Below are 16,949 nucleotides of genomic sequence, written 5' to 3' on the forward strand. Positions count from 1 at the left end.
TGTGCCAGTCCTCCCACTGAGAGTCTTGCTGGCTGGTGATTAGTCTGTAACTAAAAGAATGTGGAGAAAGTCCTTCTGCTTTCCTCACTGGAACACGTGTTCTTGAAGCTTCTGTGGCCCTGTGAGCAGCTGATCAGGAGAAACCTCAGAGAATCCCGGGAGAGAGACTGGGCTCAGGCTCCATGGAGAGGAAAAGATGTTCGTTCAGCCCGCACATCCTCCAGCACCACACATTCCAGCTCCAGCCACGTAAGGACAGCAAATGCATGAGGAAGCCTGACCCACAGAAACCACAAGAGATGTAACACCTTTGTTCTTATCTATGCTACAGTTTGGGGTGATACTTTAGGCAGCAGTACTGACTGGAATAGAAATTTGGTCTTTGAAGTGGGATACTACTGAAACAAAATCTTAAAACATCTGCCACTGACTTTGGCTCTGGGTGGTGAGAAGAATGTGGCAGACTTCTGAGGCAAATATTAGTGAAAGACTGAAGGGCCCTTTGGAACTGTGTTAGAAGAGCCTGAAGATCCTCAAGGAGGTTGTCGGTGGAGGCTTAAAGGGATATGAGGTAGAGAAGGAAATGGCAACCCACTCCAGTATTCTTGCCTGGAAAAGTCCATGGAGAGAGGAGCCTGGTGGGCTGCAGTCCATGGGGTTACATGACTGAGTATGCATGCATGAAGGTGGAGGGAGATGGGTTGGTAGCAATAAACTGGTAGAACTAAAAAAAAAAAAAGGGATATGAGGAAAGTATAATGGGAACATGGGGAAAAGGGTGTTTTGTTACAAGCGGCAGAAAGTTTCTCAGCACTGTCACCTAATGGACACAGAAAATAGAAACGCATCTAATTGGAACGAAGCAAGACCCTATGGGGCCTTCCCAAAACAGACCACCACTCCCACCCATGTCCTTTGCCTGCCTCTTATCTGTACAAAAGCTTTAGCCTCTTAGTGTATGTGTGTGTGTTAGTTGCTCAGTAGTGTCTAACTCCTTGCAGCCCCATGGACTGTAGCCTTACAGGCTCCTCTGTCCATGGGATTCTCCAGGCAAGAATACTGGAGTGGGTTGCCATTTCCTTCTCCAAGGGATCTTCCCAACCCAGGGACTGAACCTGGCTCTCTTACATTGCAGATCGATTCTTTACCGTGTGAGCCACAGGTAAGCCCCTTAGCCTCCTAAGGCCTTCCCCAAGTTCCAAGGAACAAATTTAGTCATAGAAGTAAGAAAATGCAGAAATAAAGGAAAACAGTCAAGCAAGACAAAATAATAATATTTTAGCTGCTAAATTCAAAGATCTTTAGTTCCTCTTCACGGGCTTCCCTTGTAGCACAGACAGTAAAGAATCTGCCTGTGATGCTGGAGACCCAGGTTCAATCCCTGGGTCAGGAAGATCCCTTGGAGAAGGAAATGCCAATCCACTCCAATACTCTTGCCTAGAGAATTCCGTGGACAGAGGAGCCCAGCAGGCTACAGCCCATGGGGTCACCAAGAGTCAGAAGCAACTGAGCAACTACACTTCTTTCTTTCAGGGGCTATAGATAATGTTCTGAGCTATATCCTTTGAAATGTTTTGCAGATACTGAAACCTGCAGCAGATGGAAAAGTTAAGTATATGCTGAACACCAGCATGCAGGCCCCAGACAGATTGCAACCAGAAGATTGATGATGTTGACCTCCAGTTACCTCACCACCAACCAATCAGAAGAATGTCCACAGGCTGATCACACACCCTATAGCCCCCTTCCTTCACCCTGTCTTTAAAAACTTTCCCTGAAAGCCATCAAGCATTAGCAACCATGCACCTTGCCTGGTCCCACACTGGGCACCTGCACTTCCCTTCACCACAACCTGGTGTCAGTAGATTGGTTTTGCTGGGTGGGGGCAAGTGGACCCAAGTTTGGTTCAATAACATAGTTACCTCTAATGGCAGAGCTGAGTTTTCTAGGTACAGGGTTACTGTGCTACCTGCCTTATTCTCATGCTATTTCCCTGGTGGCTCAGACAGTAAAGAATGCTGTCTGCAATGCAGGTAGACCTGGCTTCGATCCCTGGGTCAGGAAGATCCCCTGGAGAAGGTCCAGTATTCTTGCCTGAAGAATTCCACAGAGGTGCTTGGCAGGCTACAGCCCACGGGGTCACAAAGAGTCAGACACGACTGAATGACTAAATACTTTCACTTCTTATAATAATATGAGAGAGGAGAAAGGAACTGAACGATGAACCACTCCATGAGGAATTATCAGTGGCCCAGTACAGTCTTTCCATCCAGGAAAGCATTCTCAAAGCAAGAAAGGTCTCCAGGGGCCAAAAGATCCTTAGGGGAGATTTCAGGAAAATCTCAGAGATTTCAGGAAAACCTCATGTAACCCTCAAAAGGGAAAAGAAGGGTCTTACAAGAAAGCCTTTGTGAAACCGCTCATAAAACAGACCTTCCATGACAAAGAAAAGGATAACAAAGACTTATCCCTAAGACAAAGTCTTATCCCTAAAAAATATTTGAGGATATGTGCATGCCTTCTCACTCAGTCATATCTGACTCTTTTGTGACCCAGTGGACTGTAGCCCACAAGTTTCCTCTGGAATTTCCTAGGCAAGAATACTGGAATGGGTGGCCATTTCCTTGTCCAGGGGATCTTCTCAGCAGAGGCATCCAACCTGTGTCTCCTGCATTGGCAGATGGATTCTTTTCCGGTGAGCCACCTGGGAAGCCCTACAAATATCCACACTTCTATAATTTTGTCCTGTGTTTTTCTTTCCACTCAAACAAAGTTCCAATTTTACCATTTTTCTTTATTAGAACTCATTTTATCCCTTTAGTTAGCATACCTCCAACCTCAAGTAATGGAACCCCGATGGGCAGAGGAATCTGGTGGGCTACAGTCCATGGGGTCACAAAGAGTCAGATACGACTTAGCAACTAATCAACAGTGGCTAATTGTAGGGTTCCCAGCAACAAGAGGAACAAGTGAAAGCTAATTGTAAACAGAAAGATACTATAAATACATACATACACACCACAAAGTTTTTAAAAAACAGCCATATTGGGGCTTCCCTGATGACTCAGTGGTTAAAAATCAGCCTGCCAATGCAGGACACACATGTTCTATCCCTGGTCTGGGAAGATTTCACATGCTGTGGAGGAACTAAGCCCTAGTGACACAAATATTGAGCCTGTGTCCTAGAGCCCAGGAGCCTCAATTAATGAAGCCCCCCTACCCTAGAGCCCATGTTCTGCAGCAAGAGAAGCCACTGCAATGAGAAGCCTGTGCACCACAACTAGAGTAGTCCCCACTCACCACAACTAAAGAAAAGCCCATGCAACAACAAAGACCCAGCACAGCCAAAACAATAACTAACTAAATAAAAAAAAATTAAATGAAATGTAAATAAAAACAGCCATATTAACTTTAATTGAAAAAGTTAATATGGACAAAACAAAAAGAGATCTTTGCGTTCCCAATCATTTTTGGACAGGAAGGAGGCTGAAAAAGATACTCAATAGCAAAGATGGATCATGTTTTATGAATAAGGAAGGATGACTCAGCAGAACCAAGATCTAAGGTGCTGCTAAGGGGTATGGAGAACTCCACGTGAGCAGTGAACTGGTAACATGTACCTGGCATGATTTGGAATTTCTATGGATCAGTGGCTGCTCTATCCCCAGTAACTGCTGTATGAGGACTCCTGTTGTCCTCAGTTGTGTCTTACTATTGTATTTCAGGTGTGTAAGATGAAGAGAACAGGTAAATTGATTGAGAGAAACAGCATGTAAGAGTTGTATCCAAGGGAGAAGTCCTGAAGAGCCTCACCCCAAGCAGGTCCTGATTTCTATAATGAGATTGATCAATCTGATGCCACAATGAAATGAGACATTTGAGGTCTTGGAGCAGAAGATAATTATAGCCTGCAGATATCAACGGTCAAAGCCAGAGGACTGTGGTAAGTTGTGTGTTCCTAAGATGACTACAAAAGCACCTCTTACACAGCACCTTCTTCCAGTGCCACAATGTGATTTTGTCACTTTTCCCATGGGGAGGAGAGGTCTGTGCCCCCTGCCTCTTGAATCCAGATGGGCTAATGATTTGTTCACAGACAGCAGATTGCAGCAGAAAAGACGCTGTGAGACTTACAAGCCCAGGTCATAAAAGGAGATGCAGTTTCCACCTTGTTCACAGAAGCTCTTCCTGGTGAAGAATTTCAGCTGCCAGGTAAGCAGCCCAACTGCCCTGAGGCTGCTGTGCTGTTAAGAGGTTCAGGCAGCTCACACGAAGAGATGAACTAAAAAGGCCTGAGACTACTGGAAGAGTGAGAGATGCCTACAGCACCCCCGGTGTTACAGCACCTGCTGTTCCAGCTCCAGCTATCAACTGATGGCAACCACACAAGAGACCCCAAGACAAAATTGCCTGGCTGAGGTTATCTTGAATTTCTGACCCAGGAAACTGTGAGACATAATAAGCCACTAAATTGTGACATGATCTTTTATGTAGAAGAGTAACTGGACCAGTTAGAATCAGACATGGAAAAACTGATGCCAGTTTGGGAAAGGAATGTGACAAGGCTGTATATTATCACTGTGATTATTTAACATAGAGGCAGAGTACTCACTGGAGAAGGAAATGGCAACACAATCCAGTATTCTTGCCTGGAAAATCCCATGGACAGAGGAGTCTGGTAGGCTACAGTTCATGGGATCACAAAGAGTTGGACACAACTGAGTACACATACATGCAGAGTACATCATGCAAAATGCTGGGCTGGATGAATCACAAGCTGGAATCAAGATTGCTGGAAGAAATATAGACAACCTCAGACGTGCAGATGATACCACTCTAATGTCAGAAAGTGAAGAGAAACTAAAGAGCCTCTTGATGAGGGTGAAAGAGGAGAGTAAAAAAGGTGACTTGAAACTCAACATTCAAAAAATTAAGATCATGGCATCTGGTCCCATCACTTCGTAGCAAATAGATGGAGAAAAAGTGGAAGCAGTATCAGATTTTATTTTCTTGGGCTGCAAAATCACTGTGGACTGTGACAGGAGCCATGAAATTAAAAGACAGAGGAAAGCTATGACAAACCTAGACAGCGTGTTAAAAAGCAAAGATACCACCTTGCTGACAAAGGTTCATTAGTTAAAGCTATGGTTTTCCCAGATGTCATGTATGAATGTGAGAGTTGGACTGTAAAGAAGGCTGACCACCGAAGAATTGATGCTTTCGAATTGTGGAACTGGAGAAGACTCCTGAGAGTCCCTTGGACTTCAGTGAGATCAAACCAGTCAATCCTAAAGGAAATTAGTCCTGAATACTCATTGGAAGGACTGATGCTGAGTCTGAAGCTCCAATACTTTGGCCACCTGATGTGAAGAGCCAACACTCACTGGGGAAAAAAAGCTCTAATGCTGGGAAAGATAGAAGTAAAAAAGAGAAGAGGGTGGCAGAGGATGACATTGTTGGATGGCATCACCGACTCAATGGACATGAATTTGAGCAAATCCCAAGAGATACTGGAGGACAGAGGAGCCTGGTGTGCTTCAATCCATGGGGTCACAAAGAGTTGGGCATTATTTAGTGACTGAACAACAACTGGACCAACACACTAAAAGACAGTTACATATTGTTCAACTTTATAAGTAAATAATATGTTCAAGATAATTTAATATTGAAGTTTATTAATGTATTCATCTTATTAATTTTAATGCAGAAATAGGTTATATAAAATACATATTTATTTACCTATATAGCTAAAGAAAAATATTCAGTATATTCTAGCCATTCTTCAGGATGAAGTCCTTAACAAACTCAAAATGGAAAGTAACTTCCTTTTAAGATAATAAAGGATATCTACAATCTTGTACTACAATTATACTGAATTCATTTATTTGTTCAAATAGTTTTCTCTTCAGAACAGCATGGTAGGGGGTACTTCCCTTGCTGTCCAGTGATTAAGACTCTGTTGCTCCCAATGCAAAGGGCACAGGTAAGATCCCGCATGCTGCATAGTATTGCCAAAATAAACAGACAGAAAAAACAGCATGGGAGAGTGGGAGGATAGAAATAGGTGAGGGTAATTAAGAGGTACAAACTTCAAGTTACAAGATAAATCAGTCATGGGTATGAAATATACAGTGTGTAATATATTATCAAAAATTATGTAATATCTGGCACCAGGGACTGGTTTCATGGAAGAACAATTTTTCTTCAGCCCGAGATGCGTGGGTGGAGAATGGTTTTGGGATGATTCAAGTGTATAACATTTATTGTGCTAATGATAATCTGTATTTGCAGTTGCTTCCCAGCACTAACATCACTGCCTCAGCTTCACCTCAGATCATCTTTTGCAAGTGCAGTTCATAGTAGGGTTTGAGCTCCTACGAGAATCTAATGCTGCCATTGATTTGATAGGAGATGGACCTCAGGCAGTAATTCAAACAATGGGGAGCAGCTGTAAATAAAGATGAAGTTTTGCTTGTTTGCTGATGCTCACTACCTGTTGTGTAGCCCAGTTCCTAACAGACCACAGGCTGACACTGGTTTGTGGTCCGGTGGGTGGGGACCCCTGTTGTAAGGTAACAACAGACGGCAATACTTAACATGGTGATCATTTTGAAATGTATAAAAATATTGAATTGAGATAGGCTGGCACGTGGGAGCATTTGCAAATGGAAAAACATCTCCCTGAACAATGGAAAACAAAGAAACTATAAAGGACTAAAAATAACTGTACACATGTGCAATTGGGAAAAATTATGAATAATAAGACATATAAAGGCCAAAAATAACTGCTAGTTCTGAGGTGCAGTGAGCAAAAGAAGGATACTGTGCATGATCCCTGAACAAAGTGGGTGGGTGGACCACCCTAAGCCACCCCTTTGGCCCAACCCAGTGATCCACCCCTACCTTCACCCCATTTAAAGGACCAGTTTACCCTAATTCAGAAAGCAAGCAAGGGCATTTGTTTCTTGTTCTGCAGTGTGAGTCCCAATAAAGCCTTGTCTGAATTCCTTATCTGGCCACTTACCAATTTCTAGCCATTAAAGAGTCCAAGGACCCAAGTTGGTAACAGAATCATTATGTTGTGTAACAGGAAGTAACTTGCAATTATAAGACAAACAAGTACTAGGGATGCAATGTACAACATGATAAATATAATCAACACTGCTGTTATGTTATATATAAAAGTTTTTAAGAGAGTAAACCTAAGAATTCTCATCACAATGAAAAATATTTTTTATTTTATTAAATTTGTATCTATATGAGGTGATGGATGTTCACTAACTTATTGTCATAATCATTCTATGATGTATTTTAGTCAAATCATTATGCTATACACCATAACTATGTATTGTGAAAAAGTGAAAGTGTTAGTTGCTCAGTTGTGTCTGACTCTTTGTGATCCTATGGACTTTAGCCCACCAGTCTCCTCTGTCCATGGAATTCTCCAGACAAGAATACTGGAGTGGGTTATCATTTCCTTCTCCAGGAGACCTTTCTGACCCAGGGATGGGATCAAACCCTCATTTCCTGCATTGCAGGCAGATTCTTTACCCTCTGAGGCACCATGAAAGCCCAAATGTATACTGTGCTGTATGTCAATTATATCTCAATAAAACTGGAGAAAACAAGGAGACTAAGACAGGATATGCACAGATGGAGGACTATGTGAGGACATGGGAAGAAGACAGCCAGCTGCAAGCCAAGCAGAGACCTTAGAAGAAACCAAACCTACAAAATTATGATATCCTGTCTCCAGAATTTCGACAAAATTAATTTCTGATGTTTATCCCACCCATCTGTGATATTTCGTTATGGTAGCTCTAGCAACTGAACAAACTTGAGGAAACTGGCTTCCCATGTGGAAACAAAATGAAATTGGAACAGTATCTCATACTATGTGCACACATACAACTCCAGACAGAATACAATTTAAATGTGAAAGCAAAACACTGAAACTATTAAAAGATAATACATGGAAATCCTTTATGATATCAGAATGGAGAAATATTTCTTAACAAAACACTTAAGTAAACCACAAATGAAACTATAAAGGAAACACTAGATAAATTTTATGTCAAAAATAAAGCCTATGGGATCAACGATTTTATAAACAAAGTAAAGCATATATTGACAGAAAAAAATTAAAACATATATTGCATGTTGAGGATTAGTAAACAATATACATTCAGCTCCATGATCAGATAACACAACTGAAAAATGGCAAATATAATTGACAATTTATGGAATAAAAGCCCCAAGTGGTGTAAAAATGTGTATGCTTCAGCAGTGATTGTTGACACACATCCTTGTAAAATAGGGAAGAACAAATCTGACTCCATATTTGATCTGTTTCTTTTACTTTAATCTTTGTATTCTATTGCTTTTGCTAAAATAGTGTTGCCTATAGTCTAAAATTTACAGGATAACCCATTCTCAAGTCTCTGATCTTTAAAGGTATAACAGTTTTCTATTCATACAGAGATTAAAAGTTGCAGAAGAAAAACATTTCTCTTATTGGAGGTTTAAATGAACATTTGACCAGACCTACATGAACAGCTCTGAGAACAAAGGATTCCAACACTAAGAAGTTTGCAAAAACCAACCACTCCGCCTCTCCTTTCATTATAAAAGAAGCCTGAATTCTAACTCAGGTAAGATGGTTCTTATAAAACTCAATATTCAAAAAACTAAGATCATGGAATCTGGTCCCATCACTTCATGGCAAATAGAAGGGGGGAAAGTAGGACCAGTAACAGACTTTATTTTCTTGGACTCCAAATTCACTGTGGATGGTGACTTCAGCCATGAAATTAAAAGATACTTCCTCCTTCGAAGGAACGCTATAACAAACCTAGACAGCATATTAAAAAGCAAAGACATCACTTTGCTGCCAAAGGTCTGTTAGTCAAAGCTAGGGTTTTCCCAGTAGTCATGTACAGATGTGAGAGTTGGACCATGACTCTTTGGTTGAGCACTGAAGAATTGATGCTTTTGAATTGTGCTGCCGGAGAAGACTCTTGAGAGTCCCTTGAACTGCAAGGAGATCAAACCAGTCAACCCTAAAGGAAATCAACCCTGAATATTCATTGGAAGAACTGATGCTGAATCTGAAGCTTCAATAATTTGGTTACCTGATAAGAAGAGCTGACTCACTGGAAAAAAAAAGAAAAAAAGAAAAAAAAAAAACCCTGATGCTGGGAAAGACTGAAGGCAAAAGGAGAAGAGGGTGGCACAGGATGAGATGGTTAGATAGCATCACCGACTCAATGGACATGAGTTTGAGCAAACTCCAGGAGATAGTGAAGGATAGGGAAGCCTGGTGTGCTTTACAGTCCATGGGGGTCACAGAGTCAGACATTATTTAGCCACTAAACAACAACAGGATGGTTCTTTGGGACACTAGTCGACCATCTTCTCTGTCTGCTGACCTTCCAAATGAAGTCTCTACTCATTGCCCCAGCAACTCACCTCTGGATTTATTGCCTTGTCATGCAGCCGCCAGCATGAACTTGGACTCGCTTGTGTTCTGCATTTTAAGTATTAGTTTAGTCTTTATTTTTCCAGGAAGTGGGTGCTTTGTTTTGGCCATGCCACTCAGGCTTGTGGGATCTTGGTTAGTTCCCCCACCAGGGATCAAACCCCAGCTCCTTGCAGTGGAAGCAAGGAGTTCTAATCACTGGAGCACTGGGAAATTACCAGTATTAGCCTGGTTTAAAAAAAATCTGAATCCTGAGTATGGATCCCATGTTCCTAACTCCTACTGATACCTTTAAGCAGCATAGTAGTTTAATAGTTGAAATGGATATCTTTTCAATCAGGCTAAATTAGGAAACAACTTTTTCTAACTTATATTTTAAAACCTAGAATGTATTTTTTCAGGTAAACATTTTTTCATCTCATCGAGGTAATATCAGTTTTTATCTTTATTTACTTATGTTAATATATACTCTGATCACCCTTATATTTCTAGAATAGAATCCACTTGGTTTCTAGTCTACGAAAATATTCCTATTTCTACAAAATATTAACAAAATATCCTACAAAAAATTATCTATTGATTAACTTAGTATTTTTGCATGGGCAGCAATAATCAAGTTCTGTCTGTGCTACCTTTTAAATCATAATTTGTCCATTTTGGTACCTTTATGTCATTTAGTAAATAGAAACTTTTCCTTCTTCTAATTCCTCTGAAACAATTTAAATATAAGAGTTCTCTGATCACTGGAAACGCAATGATGGATACTTTTTGGCACAGATTCCCTGATATTGTCTTCATTTTTATTCACGTCCAGGTTTTCTCGTTTCTCGGATCAAATCTGACACATCTACTCCTTGAGAACCATAAAGAATTTAGAATTTATTAATACAGAGTGGATTCTCAATCTCTTAAGTGTCTGTGGCTCTGCATTTTCTTTTTTCATCCTACCTGTCACTCTCTTTAAATATATATATATATAGTGACTTAATTATAACCTACCTCACTGCACTTGAGTTATAGATTAACTGCGATTTTTTTGTGCTTTACTATCCGTTTTCCATAAATGCGTTAAAATTATTTTTCTGTTTTCTCCAACACCAACCCGCGTTCCAACGACGCCTGACGCTGCGTGTCCCAGGGCCTCCTGGGAAGTGTAGTTCGGCAGGCCTTTCCCCGCGCGCACGCGCAACCCTCTGCAGCCGGCTTGGCCCCTCTCTTTGTCCTTCGCCACTACGCGAGAGGCCACTGTGCGAGTGTCCGCGTACTCGTGCGCGCGCTGTTCCCCGGCTAGGCTCCAGGCCGTCGGGATCTCGCGGATCCGCCCGGGTCGCGCAAAGCCCGGGGGCGGGGCGGTCACTTGGGTCCCGGTCCCCATTCGGCGCGTCCGTGGTCCGAGGCGTTTTTTGCAGGTTCCGGGGCTGGATCCCTGTGGGGCGGGCGGCGGGGAATGAGAGGGTTCGCGGGGGCCGGACTGGGGGTCGTGCCAGGGCTGCAGGCGGCGTCCGCGCTTCGGCCTGGGTCTCAGCGGCTGGGTTGCGGTGGGCACCGGTGGGCTCCAGGGGTGGGGGGCGGCCCTTCCTCCGCCGCGGCCAGTGCTCAGAGCGCCTTGACGTTTCCGTCCAGACCGGCTCGTACAGGTGGTGTCTCCCACGCGCGTGCCCGGCCGCCCGCGACCTTCGGGACACATGGCCAGTCGTGGGGGCGCCCTGGGAGTGTAACCGGGGCGACCCGATTGTTCGCCTCCATCCAGGCTCCACCCAGCTTGCCTCTGCTTTTATCAGTAGGATTTTTAACGAGGCGTCTCTACTAACAAAAAACCCAAGCAACTTTGACAGTTGCTAATGCGGTGAGGACAGCGTTGGCCTCAAGCCTTGTCTCTGACTTTGACCCACAACTGCCAGTTGAAACAGTCAACTCACAATTTCTGGGTCTCAGGCTTTTCATCTGAAAACGAGGGAGTGGCGAGAAATTACCTTTTCTTCTCTAGCTTGGAAGCTTTTTGCAATCATTAAAACACATTATTTTATTGATTACTTAGTGATTCCTTACTGTTTCAACCACATGGTGCTGGACTGAAACTGCTTTGCTTGCTTGTTTTCTTGGGTTAAGGATTTTAAAATATGTTCACTGTCGTCAGTTTAGAGTGTACAGATAAACAGATTCAAATGAAAATCATTCATGATCCCATCAACAGGAAATAGTCACTGCTAACGTTTTGTACATCCTTTAGTCAATAAATGTGTGTATATTGTTAATAACCTTATTTGTTCCCAACAACAAAATTGGGAATATGCTGCATATCCTGCCTAAAGCCCTTACAATCTATCACAGATATGTTAAGTTGAAATATTTTGTCCCAAGTGGGGAGTTTGACCTTTCTGGGGGAGTTCTTTCAACTTGCCCCTGAGATCTTTTCTTTCTCTTCTTTTTCTCCTTAGTCTGCCCGGTTGCCACCATCTCTGGACAGGGGACTGTATCGTGCATGTACTGGGAATATAAACAGGGATTCCCAAGACATTTGCCCATCCCTCTTTCTACTGCTGTTGTGGGTCTTGGTCACAGGCCCTGGGTAGACTGCATGGAACCAGTGGCCCAAATCTACCATTTGTGCATATTTCATCTATTTGGGGCACATGAACTTTTGTGCAGTATTAGAATTTGAGTAGACTCCGGGAGTTGGTGATGGACAGGGAGGCCTGGCGTGCTGTGATTCATGGGGTCGCAAAGAATCGGACACAACTGAGCGACTGAACTGATTGACTGACTGACTTCCTTAATGAATGCTGACTGCATCAAAAAAGACAGCATGGTGTATAGAACATCTGGCACATAGTTATTGTTTAGTTGCTACATTGTGTCCAACTGTTTTGGGACCACATGGACTGCAGGTCAGCAAGGCTTCTCTGTCCTCAAGATTTCCTAGGCTAGATTACTGGAGTGGGTTGCCATTTCCTTCTCCAGGGGATCTTCCCAGCCCAGGGATCCCACCTGTGTCTCCTGTGTTGGCAGGCAAGTTCTTCACTACTGAGCCACCAGGGAAGCCTGGCACATGTTAGGTGTGAGTAAATGTCACTTTTCGTTGTTCTTTTTCCCTTGTAATTCCACAGGACTTGATGCTGAGGGGGAACTATGGGATGATGATGAAGGTGCCCCTTCCTCCTGCAGGTGAACGTGAGCGTGTCATGGGGAGAACTGCGGTGCTCTGCAGGAAACTGCTGAGGTAAAGTCAAACCCCTGAAGTTAAAAGGGGTGAAACTGTATAGCGGAGGGGTAGGCTTCCATCTGCCGAAGGAACACATGAAGTCTAGTGGAAGAGCACTCAGGGAAAGCTCTCTCAAGAGCCAACCTGCAAAAACATTTGTTTAAATTAAATGAAAATAAGGTCGGATCTATTGTGCTGAGCAATTAACATCAGAAGTTTTTAAAAACTACCACACTGATGGCTTATCACACTTTTTCCACCTCAGATTCTTATGCCTCATTTCAACATCTCTCTCTACTCTTGATAAATTTTCACTGAAACCCAACTAAACTTTGCCAAGTAGTTTCTGACAAAGGAAATTTAAAGATCACATTGTGAATTTGGCTGTCTGCTTAATTTTTATTTCATGAAATAAAGTGAAAGTGTAACACAAAGGAAATGACCTATTTATTTACTAGAGGTGTATCTTCCTTGTCTGGGGCATGTGTGTATATTTGTATTATGATTGACTTTTCTTGAACCACACAGAGGTTATTACATTTTTTAATCATTAAATTTATTGGCTTTTAAGTAAAATTTTTTGACTTTTGCCTTTGTAGCATGTGTAGGGACATTTTGCCCAGAATTACACAAATATTCATTTGTGTTTTCTTTAGGCACTATCATGGTTTTCATTATTTTAAGTTCTGATCCATCTGAAAGTACAGTTGACCCTTGAATAATAGGGGTGTGAACTGCATGGGTCCACTTATATGCAGATTTTTTTCAATAAATACCACAGTACTGTATGATCAGAGGTTGGTTGAATCTGCAGATATGAACCTTGGATATAGAGGGCTGACTATAAAATTAATTATGTGAGGATTTTCAAATGCATGGGTGGTGAGGTGGATTAGTGTCCCTAACCCTCAGATTGTTCAAGGGTCAACTGTAGTTTGTTGTAATATATGAGATAGATATCTGGCTTTATTTTCTTTCAAGTGTTAATCACTTCTCCTATTCATTAAGTAATCAGGTTTTACTTGGGATGAGAAGTGCCACATTTATTGCATGAGAGATTTACATATTTGGGTCGTTATGCTTTATTTAGCTGTAAATCTTTTCTGGAGACAGTATGAAATACTTTTTTTAATAAAATTGTACAATATATGTTAATATTACATGGACCTATGTACACTCATTATCTTGTGTTTCCCAACGTGTCCAAAGCTGTTCCTGTACCTTTTTTTCTTCCAGATGAACTTTAGAATTGCTTGTTAAAAAAAATTTTTTTGAGATTGTGACTGGAATTGACTAAAAATATAAATAATTCAGGGCTGAATTATGAAGTCTTTCTGTCCTAGAAAGACCTCACAAGTGTGTGAGGAAGTCTATTTTTATAGTCCCCATTGGTGGTTTTAGTTTGCTTTAGACTATGAACCGTACACATTTCTTGTCAGGTATATTTCTATGTTTTATGTATTTTTTTCTGATATGCATAGATTTTTTATCCTACCTTTTTATTTGTTTAAATAAGAAGGCCGTTGATATTACAGTACTATGTCTGTTGGTCTGGATAGATGGTTTGCATAATGGGAAGAAAGCAAAAACAGTTTTTAAATGTGACCTTATATTTTTGTTAAAAGTATCCAGATTGTTTATACTACCTCTTAAGTGTGGTTATGTTTGGTCACAAGTAAGAATTTTTTTTATTTAGTTTATATACATTTCTAAGTTTTGTCACTATATTTTACTTTTGTAATAGTAATTATGTCTCTTTGTTTAGTTCTTATGTGTGCCAGTTCCAGTTCTAAAATGAATATATTTTCACAATTTAGGGTATATAAAGGAATCATTTCTTGTGTAACTGGAAAGAACCTCAATATATATCTCTGAGTTGATACCAAGGGCTGAATCACAGGAAGACATGAAAGGGAAGAGTTTGGTGTCTGAAGCGCTGCTTTAGTGTGTCATAGGGATGAGCAAGCTGTGTTTCTGTGGAACTAAGGTGACGGAATGTGTGCGTGGAAAAATAAGAGCTAATTCCAGGATGTATGGTGAGTGTGTGAACATATGTGTACATGAATACAAACAAATAACTTTATGATTTTGGAAGTAAATATCTTGAATGTAGGGCTTCCCAGGTGGCTCAGTCATAAAAGAATCCACCTGCCAATTGAGGAGATGCAGGTTTGGCCCCTGGGTCAGGAAGATCCCTGGAGAAGGAAATGGCAACCTACTCTAATACTCTCACCTGGGAAATCCAATGGACAGAGGAGCCTGGTGGGCTATAGTCCATGGAGTTTGAAAGAGTCAGACACGACTAAGCAACTAAACGACAGCAACCCTAAACGTAGCAAAAAAGAGAAATAGCATTCATTTCTGGTACTTAATAGTCGTGCAGTCATTGGCACACTCTAGTTTCATTTTTCATTCTATAAAATGGAGATGTGAAATGCTTTTTTGTCAAATGCCTTTTGGGTTGTCTGTGAGGGTTGTTATAAAGTGCTTAGTATTTTGTCCTATATATTGAAAGCACTCAGATGTGAGAGCTATTGTTATTACCAGGAACTAGTCACTTTCCTTTTAATATCTCATTTGTTCCTCAGAATCCCCGTGGCATTACATAGTGACTAAAGAGTAATTCCAGAAATATATAATGTCTATGCATCAAACAACATAACTTTAAGCATATAATCCAAACATCAAAAGAAGTACAAGGGAAAACTGGCCAATCTATAATATTGGGAGAATTTAACATACTTCGTTTAGAAATTGATATGATTGGCAGACATAAATTAGGAAGGTTATAGATTTTAAACCTTAGTTTCCTGTTTGTTCTTACCCAAAGTCACAAAGCCAGGAAAAGGAAAAAGTTGATTAAAACTTAGATCTGTTTTAATACAAATCACATAAGCTTTCCAAAAGTCTGTCAAACACAGAGCTGCCTTGTCCTTCCTAGCACCTGTTCCTCAGTGGACACTAACTGGATCTCAGGATTGCTTCTGCTGAGTAATCTTTATCTGTGTACAGAGACATAGACTTCTGCCATTCTTTTATATCACATTCTATTTCTGTCCCTGGCAGTCCTGTGTTAGCTATACAGAAAACACACTCTGGCCTTAAATGATTATGAATTCCTATTTCCTAGCAAGAAAGGAGGGGATTTTAGGTGCACTGTGAATATACCAATTGAAGTGCATTGGTCCCCAGGTTCACAGATCCTGGTTCCCCACAAATAAGCCTGCTCCTGTGAGACAAGAAAGGCATTCCCAGCAGAGAAATTCATTCCTGTTATTGAACACTTCACTCCCGAGCTTCGGGGTAAAAGCAGAGGCCACAGGACTGAACAAACCTCAGACTTGCTGATCATCTCACACAGGCTGCAGAAATGACCATGATACAGGTGAGTTTGTATTTTATTCCTCATTATTTTTCCAGGGGATTATAAGAGGTATGTAAGACTTGAGTGAAAAAGGAAAGATTACATTGTTAAGAAGTCAGGGGAAGATACCCTCAGAATGGAAGATCCAAACTGGGACAAAGTCAAAGCAGTGATGCAATAACTATAGGGCCTTGAGAAGTTCTTAAAGTTTCAATTTTTATAAGCCATACTGTCCTACATAATTATTGAATGAGCTATAAACTTGGTTCTCAAATTTTCGACAAGTATAATAAATATATTTGTATGAATTGTATTATCCAAAGGAAAAAACAAAGTTCTTCATGGAAAGTAAGTATTTACTGGTCATTCCTTGGGAAGCCTTTAAGTAAATGATATAGTGATAACCTCCTCAGGAGAAACATTGTATTAAATACAAGACTATTGTAGCCATTTTTCATGGTTTTCCACAGAATGTGACCCAAGGGTAGTATGCCAAAGCCAAACTTAATCACCATAATTATTTATTTATTTACCTCTTTAGTTGTGAAGCAGAATTCACATGGAGAAAAGTTCATAAAATGCAGCTTAATGTGTTATCAAATGAATACCCATGAAACCACCATTTCATTTCAAGAAATTGAACATCCCCTCTCAATCACAGCTTCTGCCTGACAGAGGAAACCAGGACTCTAGCTTCTGTAACCATTTCCTTGCTTGTCTGTTTAGTTTTACTTCTAAGTGTTTATAGGGAAACACTACAGTTAGTTTGTCTGCTGTTGTGCATGCTTATTTGTGTTTTGCTACTTTCACTTTCACTTGTTTCTGAGATTCATTGCATTTGCAACCTTCTCTTCAATGAAGGCAGCTTCTTCTTTTTTAAGAAATATACATTCCATTTCCTCAGT

The 16,949-nt window shown here is 41.1% G+C and overlaps 1 protein-coding gene and 1 long non-coding RNA gene across 7 annotated transcripts in view; both read left to right on the forward strand.

The window, feature by feature from the left end:
- LOC110145427 (zinc finger protein 26) overlaps nucleotides 1-16,949 on the forward strand; it is a 63,015-nt gene that overhangs the window by 27,340 nt on the left and 18,726 nt on the right. For 2 of the 6 annotated variants that reach the window (XM_070474960.1, XM_020905709.2), the window contains exons 1-3: nucleotides 10,966-12,698; nucleotides 14,498-14,716; nucleotides 15,873-16,065. The exons of 1 other annotated variant lie outside the window; for it this stretch is intronic. Coding sequence is in view for 1 of the 5 variants with exons in the window: in XM_020905709.2 (XP_020761368.1) it covers nucleotides 16,051-16,065 (15 nt within the window). In the remaining 4 variants the exon portion in view is untranslated. Of the gene's footprint in view, nucleotides 1-10,665; nucleotides 10,888-10,963; nucleotides 12,699-14,497; nucleotides 14,717-15,872; nucleotides 16,066-16,949 lie in introns of those variants that run through there. 3 more of the 6 variants (XM_070474956.1, XM_070474957.1, XM_070474958.1) reach the window with 3 other exon arrangements.
- Nucleotides 160-5,866, forward strand: LOC139037754 (uncharacterized). Its single transcript, XR_011490643.1, has 2 exons — nucleotides 160-249; nucleotides 1,581-5,866. It is a non-coding gene; the product is annotated as an uncharacterized lncRNA (long non-coding RNA).

This window comes from Odocoileus virginianus, chromosome 12 (genome assembly GCF_023699985.2).
Source record: "Odocoileus virginianus isolate 20LAN1187 ecotype Illinois chromosome 12, Ovbor_1.2, whole genome shotgun sequence".
NCBI classification, from domain to species: domain Eukaryota; kingdom Metazoa; phylum Chordata; class Mammalia; order Artiodactyla; family Cervidae; genus Odocoileus; species Odocoileus virginianus.